This window comes from Salvelinus alpinus, chromosome 8 (genome assembly GCF_045679555.1).
Source record: "Salvelinus alpinus chromosome 8, SLU_Salpinus.1, whole genome shotgun sequence".
Classification (NCBI taxonomy): Eukaryota; Metazoa; Chordata; class Actinopteri; order Salmoniformes; family Salmonidae; genus Salvelinus; species Salvelinus alpinus.
In genome coordinates, this window is record NC_092093.1 from 38,279,638 (window position 1) to 38,291,825 (window position 12,188).

The 12,188-nt window shown below is 42.4% G+C and overlaps 1 protein-coding gene across 10 annotated transcripts in view; it reads right to left on the reverse strand.

Annotated features, from left to right (window-relative positions):
- Window positions 1-12,188, reverse strand: part of LOC139582257 (unconventional myosin-VI-like) — a 95,717-nt gene that overhangs the window by 57,736 nt on the left and 25,793 nt on the right. For all 10 annotated transcript variants that reach the window (XM_071412254.1, XM_071412253.1, XM_071412251.1 and 7 more), the window contains exons 3-9: window positions 10,742-10,811; window positions 10,387-10,460; window positions 8,122-8,251; window positions 6,992-7,097; window positions 6,690-6,745; window positions 6,503-6,600; window positions 6,175-6,339 (exon numbers count right to left, since the gene is read on the reverse strand). In XM_071412254.1, coding sequence (XP_071268355.1) covers window positions 6,175-6,339; window positions 6,503-6,600; window positions 6,690-6,745; window positions 6,992-7,097; window positions 8,122-8,251; window positions 10,387-10,460; window positions 10,742-10,811 — 699 coding nt within the window. The remainder of the gene's footprint in view (window positions 1-6,174; window positions 6,340-6,502; window positions 6,601-6,689; window positions 6,746-6,991; window positions 7,098-8,121; window positions 8,252-10,386; window positions 10,461-10,741; window positions 10,812-12,188) is intronic.

Consider the following 12,188-nt stretch of genomic DNA (forward strand, 5'->3'; position numbering starts at 1 on the left):
TGTCTTTTATACAGGTAACGAGTTCAAACAGGTGCAGTTAATACAGGTAATGAGTGGAGAACAGGAGGGCTTCTTAAAGAAAAACTAACAGGTCTGTGAGAGCCGGAATTCTTACTGGTTGGTAGGTGATCAAATACTTATGTCATGCAATAAAATGCAAATTAATTACTTAAAAATCATACAATGTGATTTTCTGGATTTTTGTTTTAGATTCCGTCTCTCACAGTTGAAGTGTACCTATGATAAAAATTACAGACCTCTACATGCTTTGTAAGTAGGAAAACCTGCAAAATCGGCAGTGTATCAAATACTTGTTCTCCCCACTGTATATATACAGTGGGGAGAACAAGTATTTGATACACTGCCGATTTTGCAGGTTTTCCTACTTACAAAGCATGTAGAGGTCTGTAATTTTTATCATAGGTACACTTCAACTGTGAGAGACGGAATCTAAAACAAAAATCCAGAAAATCACATTGTATGATTTTTAAATAATTAATTTGCATTTTATTGCATGACATAAGTATTTGATCACCTACCAACCAGTAAGAATTCCGGCTCTCACAGACCTGTTAGTTTTTCTTTAAGAAGCCCTCCTGTTCTCCACTCATTACCTGTATTAACTGCACCTGTTTGAACTCGTTACCTGTATAAAAGACACCTGTCCACACACAATCAAACAGATTCCAACCTCTCCACAATGGCCAAGACCAGAGAGCTGTGTAAGGACATCAGGGATAAAATTGTAGACCTGCACAAGGCTGGGATGGGCTACAGGACAATAGGCAAGCAGCTTGGTGAGAAGGAAACAACTGTTGGCGCAATTATTAGAAAATGGAAGAAGTTCAAGATGACGGTCAATCACCCTCGGTCTGGGGCTCCATGCAAGATCTCACCTCGTGGGGCATCAATGATCATGAGGAAGGTGAGGGATCAGCCCAGAACTACACGGCAGGACCTGGTCAATGACCTGAAGAGAGCTGGGACCACAGTCTCAAAGAAAACCATTAGTAACACACTACGCCGTCATGGATTAAAATCCTGCAGCGCACGCAAGGTCCCCCTGCTTAAGCCAGTGCATGTCCAGGCCTGTCTGAAGTTTGCCAATGACCATCTGGATGATCCAGAGGAGGAATGGGAGAAGGTCATGTGGTCTGATGAGACAAAAATAGAGCTTTTTGGTCTAACTCCACTCGCCGTGTTTGGAGGAAGAAGAAGTATGAGTACAACCCCAAGAACACCATCCCAACCGTGAAGCATGGAGGTGGAAACATCATTCTTTGGGGATGCTTTTCTGCAAAGGGGACAGGACGACTGCACCGTATTGAGGGGAGGATGGATGGGGCCATGTATCGCGAGATCTTGGCCAACAACCTCCTTCCCTCAGTAAGAGCGTTGAAGATGGGTCGTGGCTGGGTCTTCCAGCATGACAACGACACAAAGCACACAGCCATGGCAACTAAGGAGTGGCTCCGTAAGAAGCATCTCAAGGTCCTGGAGTGGCCTAGCCAGTCTCCAGACCTGAACCCAATAGAAAATCTTTGGAGGGAGCTGAAACTCCGTATTGCCCAGCGACAGCCCCGAAACCTGAAGGATCTGGAGAAGATCTGTAGGGAGGAGTGGGCCAAAATCCCTGCTGCAGTGTGTGCAAACCTAGTCAAGAACTACAGGAAACGTATGATCTCTGTAATTGCAAACAAAGGTTTCTGTACCAAATATTAAGTTCTGCTTTTCTGATGTATCAAATACTTATGTCATGCAATAAAATGCAAATTAATTACTTAAAAATCATACAATGTGATTTTCTGGATTTTTGTTTTAGATTCCGTCTCTCATAGTTGAAGTGTACCTATGATAACAATTACAGACCTCTACATGCTTTGTAAGTAGGAAAACCTGCAAAATCGGCAGTGTATCAAATACTTGTTCTCCCCACTGTATATATATATATATATATATATATATATATATACACACACAGTACCAGTCCAAAGTTGACACACCTACTCATTAATGAAATAATACATATGGAATCACGTAGTAACCACCTTTTTATTTTTTATTAAAACATGTTTTATATTTTAGATTCTTCATAGTAGCCACCCTTTGCCTTGATGACAGCTTTGCACACTTGGAATTCCCTCAACCAGCTTCACCTGGAATGCTTTTCCAACAGTCTTGAAGGAGTTCCCACATGTGCTGAGCACTTGTTGGCTGCTTTTTCATCCCTCTGCGGACCAACTCATCCCAAACCATCTCAATTGGGTTGAGGTCGGGTGATTATGGAGGCCAGGTCATCTGATGCAGCACTCCATCGCTCTCCTCTTTGGTCAAATAGCCCTTACACAGCCTGGAGGTGTTGGGTCATTGTCCTGTTGAAAAACATATGATAGTCCCACTAAGCCCAAACCAGATGGGATGGCGTATTGCTGCAGAATGCTGTGGTAGCCATGCTGGTTAAGTGTGCCTTGAATTCCAAATAAATCACCGACGTCATCACCAGCAAAGCACCCCCACACCACATCCTCCATGCTTCACGGTGTGAACCACACATGCGGAGATCATCTGTTCACCTACTCCGCGTCTCACAAAGACACGGCGGTTGGAACCAAAAATCTCAAATTTGGACTCAACCAAAAGGACAGATTTCCACCGGTCTAATATCCATTGCTCGTGTTTTGGCCCAAGCAAGTCTCTACTTCTAATTGGTGTCCTTTAGTAGTGGTTTCTTTGCAGAAATTCAACCATGAAGGCCTGATTCACACAGTCTCCTCTGAACAGTTGATGTTGAGATGTGTCTGTTACTTGAACTCTGCGAAGCATTTATTTGGGCTGCAATTTCTGAGGCTGGTAACTAATGAACTTGTCCTCTGCAGCAGAGGTAACTCTGGTTCTTCCTTTCCTGTGGCGGTCCTCATGAGAGCCAGTTTCATCATAGCGCTTGATGGTTTTTATGACTGCACTTGAAGAAACTAAGTTCTTGATATGTTCTGTATTGACTGACCTTCATGTCATAAAGTAATGACAAACTGTCATTTCTCTTTGCTTATTTGAGCTGTTCTTGCCGTAATATGGACTTGGTCTTATACCAAATACGGCTATCTTCTGTATACCACCCCTACCTTGTCACAACACAACTGATTGGCTCAAATGCATAAAGAAAATAAATTCCAAAATCATTTAACAAGGCACACCTGTTAATTGAAATGCATTCCAGGTGACTACCTCATGAAGCTGGTTGGGAGAGTGCCAAGAGTGTGCAAAGCTGTCATCATGGCAAAGGGTGGCTACTTTGAAGAATTTAGATATAAAATATATTTTGATTTGTTTAACACTTTTTTGGATACTACATGGTTCCATGTGTTATTTCAGTTTTGATTTCTTTACCATTATTCTACAAAGTAGAAAATAGTAAAAATAAAAACCTGTAATGAGTAGGGGTGTCCAAACTTTTGACTGGTACTGTATGTCAAAGACACACAAGAATGTCTTTCCATGAGGTGTTGAGAGTTCCTGAGTGGTCCTGCCAGAGAATGGACTTTAAAAAAGGTTTGACTATTGCTGTCCATCAATGACTCACCCAAATTGATTGACCTTGAGCAATTTTGACAAAAACAATGGATAAATGCTGCCCTAAGAGTTGTGCAAAGTTAGAAGTTCTTAAAATAATTATTACAGCTGTAAAGGTGCTTCCACCAAGCATTAACTCTGGTGAGTGAAGCATTGAGCAATAAAGACATTTGTTTTCTTTATTTAAATTAGGAAACGTTCCGATAATTTTAGTTCAACTTTGAAAATGTGGAGTAGGACAAAAAAAAAAAATCTAACTTTATTCCCTTTTGAGGGTTCATGTGAAGGCAACAAAATGTAGCGATTGCATTTCCACATCACTGTCTCTCTATTTCCATGTAAGTCTGTGTGGCCTGCACAGGCGTTCCACATGATGGATTACACTTCGCTGTGAGCGGATTTGTTGTTTACTTGGGTCTTGATCATTCACCATTGTTCATGGCAAAGAGTGTATTTGGCAGAAAATACGTTACTCCTCTCCGTAATTGCCTTTGTGCGACTTAATGACTTCTCAGTCGCTTGCTCCCTTCCTGCCTGTCACTAGAGATACGGGCCTGATGAGCGCGACGACAACGTCCCAGGTGGGTAGGAGAGAATAACAAAACAGAACCCGGTTGCTTATCTTGTTTGTAGAAGACGAGTCATTTTCAGCTGGCCAGATGGAACGGAACAAATACTTTAATTACAGAGATAGGCCTTGAGGAGGATTGTATGTCTCCCTCCTTCTCTTCCCAGTGCTCTACACTCCAGACAGGGCATATTCAGTAACACAAGGCTACAGAACATAACAGACATCTTACAAAGCTCCACACAGTCCTGCTGCTAACCCCACTGGGTCTCTGCTGTGCACAAAAGTAATTGGTGTGATCAATAAATAAAATGTCATTTTAGTTTCCAGATCATCAGAAAAATGGTAGGACAGATAAGACTATTCGAGGAAGCAAGGGACCACGGTCGAGCAGAAGTACCTGGCTTACTGCCCAGAAGAAATGCTTTCGCAGGGGAGAAAAATCACAGAAATACAGGGAAACTATGGCCATACGCAGTACGCCAAATGACACAAATGAGGCTGAAGAACAAAATTCTGACATGAAAGTGATGTCCAGCTGAAGAGAGGGGAGATGTAGGCTACCTTGGGAGCCACGCTGAAATGTGTCCGCAGCAAGTGATGTTGAAGGTACTGAAATCCCTTTTCCCTGCAACTTCCTTCCTGTCTAGCTGCTCAAACTCCATTTCAATTCCATGCGTTGCTAATCTGCACTGGATGTGAAACAGAGCACATGAGTTGTCTGGGTGCTGTTCTATATATAATTCTATATAATTCCCAACGGTCAATAGTAATGTCCAAGTTGAATTGGAGATCACAAGAAATGTAACTGCATCCCTCAGTTTGACTATCTCCATTACAGTGGACAATGTTCCTGTCAGGAGCTGGAGTCAAAGCACTTCAACTTCCTGATCAACCACTGGTGGTATGCGGGGGCACTGCAGGTAGTTCACACATTTTTTTGATGGAGTATTAACGCTATTATGCAATTTTACATTACTTTTTACAATAACAATTGTTTATAACAATAATAATAATAATAATAATAATGCATTTAATCTATTACATTCACTGATAAAATATCTTGGTGGTCAATTTTAAGAAATGTGGCAGTTGATCGCAATTTGGTGGTCCTCAGAACGGAAAAGGTTGGGAACCACCAGCCTAAAGAGCCCTGGCAGGGAGGGAACTTTAAAAGAGGGGACCAATATTGGACAAAGCAGGAGGGGAGTTTGTACAACTTCCATAAAAACCTGCCAGTTAACTACAACCTAATTGGGTGTCTTAAAAGAATCTCATCCCCCTGACAGGAACCAGATGGGGATCTTTAGACCAATGGTGGACAGAAATGGCAGGCACTGAGTTAGTACAACTTCTCTAAACACCTGCCAGCTAATAACAGCAGAATTGGGTGTCGATAACACAGTCTGAGGGAAAACCAGACAGAGAATTTTAAGGATGAACGATAATGGACAAGGCAGGAAGAGAGTTTGTACAACTCCTCAAATAATCTGACAACTGACTATAACAGAATTGGCTTTCCTTAATTAAAGCACAATGCAATGGATTGTTATATTTGTGAAGTTTATGGCATGAAAATAAGCCCTTCTTAAAGGATGGCTGAGAATGCCATCTAGTGGTCTCAGAGGTACGGCGCAACAATAAAAATTCATCCAACCATGTATCATGACTTGACATTTTCATAGCATCGTTTTATGTTAATCCTAAACACCAAAACGAGTGAGTTTCCTTAATATTTAATGAGGAGCTTTGGTACCCCCTGTTGAGCTGACTGCTTGGGGTGGAGGAGCCAAGTCCTCACTCCCTCACACTGATACGAGTGTCAGGTAGTGTTTGAGGGGATCGCCCTTAGCAAGGAGCTGCATAGATTCACTAATCTCAATCACACGACTCGTTATTTGAGATGCAAGGTGATTTATAGATCAGTGATTCTGCGGAGCTCCTTAATCAGGTTGATCTTCTTGAGCGCACACGCTCCAAGGAGCTAGCAAAAGGTGAGTGAGTGAGTTTTAGGCCGGCCAGTAGGCCCCACTTACCCTGAAGGCATCTGGGGATTCCAGATGGAACTTGGTCCTGATGTCCTCTGAGGCTCCGGCACACAGCCGGTAGAAGATGTGGTAGTTCCTCTCCTCCTGGCTCTGCTGGCAGATCCTGGACTTCTCCAGCAGGTAGTGGGACACAAAGCCTCCCACCACAGTATTCTGACCAGACAACACCGGTTCAATTAGTATCAGAAGTAGCCAAAGCAAACGCTCAAAGTATTTGAACAATTTCAAATAGTATTTGAACACTATTATTATGGTGTCTGATGATTTTAATGATCGTGAAATATGGTACAGCGGTATGATAGTGCTGCTGCTGTACCTTTCCGTTGAAGTGGATCTCTACAAACTTCCCAAAGCGACTACTGTTATTATTCCTGACAGTTTTAGCATTCCCAAAAGCCTCCAGCAGGGGATTGGCTGTGGGATTGAGGAAGAGAAATCAAAACACAAATCCATACAGTGTGGTATTAAGTCACGCTGCTGGGAAGTGAGATTTTTTGATGTACCTTCAACTATTCTCTCGTCAATATCTTGACCTGTTCCATAAGACGTTGTTAAGTATCTACATGGCAGAAGAAAAAAAATCTGAGTTAATGTGAATACTCTGACTGCACTTCTTTACACAAACCAATAGAAAACAGCCTGCCAGATCAGACTGGGGTATGTCCCAAATGGCACCCTACTCCCCTATATAGTGCACTACTTTTGACTAGTTCTGGAAAATAAAAATTGTGCACTATGAGGAATATGGTGCCATTTGGGACACAGCCTGTCTGTTGACGATGCACAGAGAACGTCATAACTTTACCGGAGGACAAACTTGGTGTTTTCAGTCTTTCCGGCACCAGATTCCCCGGACACGATGATGGACTGGCTCATCTTCAGCACCCTCATGTCCCTAAAGGCCTTGTCAGCTGACAAGAGACATCCAGCCATTAGACAGTGTTTACAGTTTATTTACCCTCTCCGTTACCTCAGTGACACAAAAAAAGTATCTCAATGGGATCATAAATGAAGTCTACGGTTGCAATAGCCATGCAGAAGTTACAATGAATGCTCCCTGTACTTCTAAATGATTACAGTGTTCACATCAGTAACACACACAACATAATCCAAATGGGATCCTCAAGATGGATGTTTGCATTAGCAAAGTCAAACTGTACATTGAATGCTCACTGGAAATAGGTAGCAAAATCACACTGAAAATATGCCAAGACACAGGAAGGCCAAACAGATCATCAACCACCCGAGCCACGGCCTGTTCACCCCGCTATCATCCAGAAGGCGAGGTCAGTACAGGTGCATCAAAGCTGGGACTGAAAAACATCTCCTATCTCAAGGACATCAGACTTAAATAGCCATCACTAGCCGGCTACCACCCGGTTACTCAATCCTGCACCTTAGAGGCTGCTGCCCTATATACATAGAATCACTGGTTACTTTAATAATGGAACTCTAGTCACTTTAATAATGTTTACATACTGTATTCTATTTTACTGTATTTTAGTCAATGCCACTCCGACATTGCTCATCCTAATATTTATATATTTCTAAATTCCATCATTTTACTTTTAGATGTGTGTATTGTTGTGATTCGTTAGATAACTGCACTGTTGGAGCTAGAAACACAAGCATTTCACTATGACCGCAATAACATCTGCTAAATGTGTATGTGACCAATAGAATTTGATTTGACAGAGCAGAAAAAATTACTATAGACTGCCCTCCAGTGGACAGATGTGAAAGTGTAATGCATTGTCAGCCCAACAGTGGCACAGAGACATCCGTGTTTCTACGTCCCAAATGGCACCCTGTTCCCCACATAGCGCACTGCTTTTGACGAGATCCCAATGGGCCCTGGTCAAAGTAGTGCACTATATAGGGAAGAGAGTTCCATTTGGAACGCAGCCCGTGTGGTCCTTCCTCCCTAGTACTCACCGATAGCGTAGACGTGGGGCGGCAGGGTGCCCAGGGACCTCCCATGGTACTGTTTAATGGTCTCTGGAGCGTAGAGCTTTGGGAGGTCAACATACGGGTTCACGGCAATCAGGATATTGGCTACAAACGTCTGGGAGACAAAACAAAGGGAAACCTGAAGTCAGAAATACTCTAGCACAAAAAGGTAGTTTTTAAAGCAAGATACCATACTAGTGCTGAGCAATTAGTGCTTTTTGACATAGGTTCAGTGTCGCACATTTCTTAAAACAATATAATGCACCATACATTATGTGGGTTGAATGATGTAACACAGAATAAAACAATTAGTAAGTCCCATGACGGTAGTGACTGCCCATTACGGCTTTTCACTTATTAACCATCATTTATTCACATTACTTAACTATATTTTCTTAATGTATATTACATTTTTTGTTTTATGACTTTATTATTTCATTCTAAGTCAGCATCTCATCTCTATAGATTTCAGTAGTTCTTCAAAGTAAATAAGGCATACTGACTGCTGAATATCAAAATCACTTATATCATGTATTTTCAGGTAGAGATACCAAGCAAAGCAACAGCACATTGTCTCTTTTCTCCCTCTCCATGTCTGCCCCACACAGACCGGACACGTAGGCATGCAATGGATTATGGTTATTGTAGTTAATATTATTTCCGCCATGTTGGAAACCACAACTCCTGACTACGTCGCACAGTTCAGGCTTCATCAGATTTCTCTCTAGAGAAACTGCGCATTGAGCTCACAGAAAAAAAAAGGAACTAAATGGAATTCAAATAATTTAACCGATGTCAGTAAATTAGTTGTTTAAAAAGCAAAAAAAAAAAGACCAACATTTCGGTTAATCGCTCAGCACTAGATAAACATCAAATGCTTTTGGGGTGAACACTTCTGATATAACACCCAGTTTTTCCACAAGTACCTAACAAAACACGAGTCCCATCACTGCTAAAAGGAATTGTCTCACTGCATATCAGCCAAACACTTCCATAGAACACAGCAACCTGTTCAGCAGTTTCTCACTGCAGCCACTAGATGCCACCCGTTGGAAGACAAGTGTCCCATGACTCCTCTCCCCCACCAGCTGGCATCCATGTCCCCCTGCCTGCCTGGTTGGCTGTCACCTCAGAGGACCTAATTAAGTTCAGTGGGGAACAGGATAGCGCTCCCTGGCTCTGCTCTGCTCCCTGGCCAATTACAAAGGGGTAGACAGGGGCCAGCAGGGAGACTGATGACAAGCGCTAGCTGTGTCTGCGTGTGTATATGTGTTGTGTCCCCTCCCTGATGGACGGTGTGAAGGCCTTGTTGTCACTCTGGGCTGCCTGTCAGGTGTGCGTGCGCGTCAATGTAACTGCCCTCGCTCCCATCAGCCACCTGACATGCAGCCCAGAGTGACAATGATAAGGCCGTCACGCCATCCATCAAGGAGGGAACACACCACAACACACACATGCAGTAAAGTACAGTAGGTGAAGAGAGACAGAAGTGGCTGAGGTGACAGGGCTTTAGCATGATAATGAGTGAGTGTTCTATCGGCCTTGCCCCTACTGGTTCAACCTGTTCAGCTGTTGGAACAAGACTGATGGGGAAGACAGCAGGATATACACTACCGTTCAAAAGTTTGGGGTCACTTCGAAATGTCCTTGTTTTTTAAATAAAAGCTTTTAAAAAAATGTTTTATTGTTCATTTAAAATAACATCAAATTGATCAGAAATACAGTGTAGACATTGTTAATGTTGTAAATGACTATTGTAGCTGGAAACGGCAGATTTTTTATGGAATATCTACATAGGCGTACAGAGGCCCATTATCAGCAACCATCACTCCTGTGTTCCAATGGCACGTTGTGCTAATCCAAGTTTATCATTTCAAAAGGCTAATTGATCATTAGAAAACCCTTTTGCAGTTATTTTAGCGCAGGTGAAAATTGGCCTTCTAGGCAGAGTTCCTCTGTCCAGTGTCTGTGTTCGTTTGACCATCTTAATAGTTTTATTGGCCAGTCAGATATGGCTTTGTCTTTGCAACTCTGCCTAGAACGCTAGCATCCCGGAGTCGCCTCTTCACTGTTGACTTTGAGACTGGTGTTTTGCAGGTACTATTTAATGACGCTGCCAGTTGAGGACTTGAGGCGTCTGTTTCTCAAACTAGACACTCTAATGTACTTGTCCTCTTGCTCAGTTGTGCACCGGACCACAAACTTTTGAACGGTAGCGAAAATACAGGTTGTGTGTTATAAAGTACTTACATAAATTTTGTCTTTACTATACCGCACGCGGACGTTGTTCAATAGAGTGGCTTCATTCAAGTACATCAAAGAACCTGAAAAACAACAGTAAATCACAAGCTGTCAAGAAGAGGATGGATCAAAATGGAAAACACATAAGAACATAAAATGTCACAAAATGGCATTCCTCAATCGAGTTTTTGGAGGGGGTAACAGTTTCAGGGTTGTAATTCAGTTCATTACTTCATATAGTGCTGCAAAACCACGTAGGTGCCCATTAGGGCAACTTTATGTGATGGTAAGAAACATAAAAACCTTGTGCTGGAGACTGCAGACTTCTGCTAAAACAATAGCAGTGTTTGTGCTAGAAACTCACAGTTGTCTTCCACGTGTTTGTTGACATCATCCTCAGCTGGGAACACTTGGTTGATCTGGGCCGTAAAGCTCTGTCAAAACAAGACGGACGTGAAACAGGATTAAAATCTGTACAATTTAAGCATTTCACCATGCTGTTCTCTTTCTAATGTATTAAAAGTTGAAGAGTAGGTCACTAAGCACATAAAAGTATGTGGCCTAAAATACCAAATAATGCACAAAGGAGAGAGACACATGAGTAAATAAACCCATGAAGTCTATAGAAGTCAGTAACCTTTTCCAAGTATGTCAACGTGTTCTTTTAGCAATCCCAAGTTTCCCAACGGCCACTCAAAACAGACTGTTCAGAACGCCATTGCTTCAAAGGCCCTGGTGTATGCAGCAGTGAGTGACAGGTCAAGGGACAATGAATTATTTGGAGAGAGAGGCAGAAACAGGATCTGGGAGTTAACTAGTGAGGTGCTGCGGAGTCTGACTGCAAGCTGCAGCCCCTCCCCTATTCAGGCCCATGGTTGTCGGTCAGCACCTCCACTGCAGAGGCCAGCCACCATGCATTATTCACCAGCATTATCAGTACACATGCATGGCCTAGGACAAACAATACTGCTAGCTACATGTCCCCATAGGCAGGGCTTGAGTTGTGAGGCTGGTGTTAGTGTGTTACTCATAGTATGTGTTTATGGTAAACACATCTGGTGAGTACTACGGGTTATTTCAGAATCCTAAAAGCACATTGCAATTGCAAGTTAGCGTGACGCCGTATGTGAGAGCACACTAGCAGTTTAGCGTACTTGATGAGTTTCCTTATTCAATCTACCAATAGGTTCCCTTCTTTGCGAGACATTGGAAAACCTCCCTGGTCTTTGTAGTTAAATCTACGTTTTAAATACACTGCCCGACCAAGGGACCTTATAGATAATTGTATGTGTGGGGTAGAGATGAGATAGTGATTCAAAAATCATGTTAAACACCATTACAGCACACAGAGTGAGTCCTTGCAACTTATTAAGTGACTTAAGCAAATGTTTACTCCTGAAATTATTTAGTCTCGCCATAACAAAAAGGGGTTGAATACTTGGACTTAAGACATTTCAGCTTTTAATTTATTTGGAAAACATAATTCCACTTTGACATTATGGGGCATTGTGTGTAGGGCAGTGACTAAACATCTCAATTGAATACATGTTTAATTCAGTCTAACAACAAATGTGGAAAAGGTCAAGGTGTGTGAATCGTTTCTGAAGATATGCAGTGCATTCATGTTCATGGAACTATGAACAAACACAGTGGGCTACTTGGCTAACCAAAGCTAGTGAAAGATGGCTGGCTGCACCTTTCTCCTTCTGCATGGATACATTCTTCTTAACCAATTCATCGACGCCAACTGCTTTAGCGCCTATTGACGATGGTATCTTCTGACCGGGGGAGTTTTGGTAAGAGCCCAGACG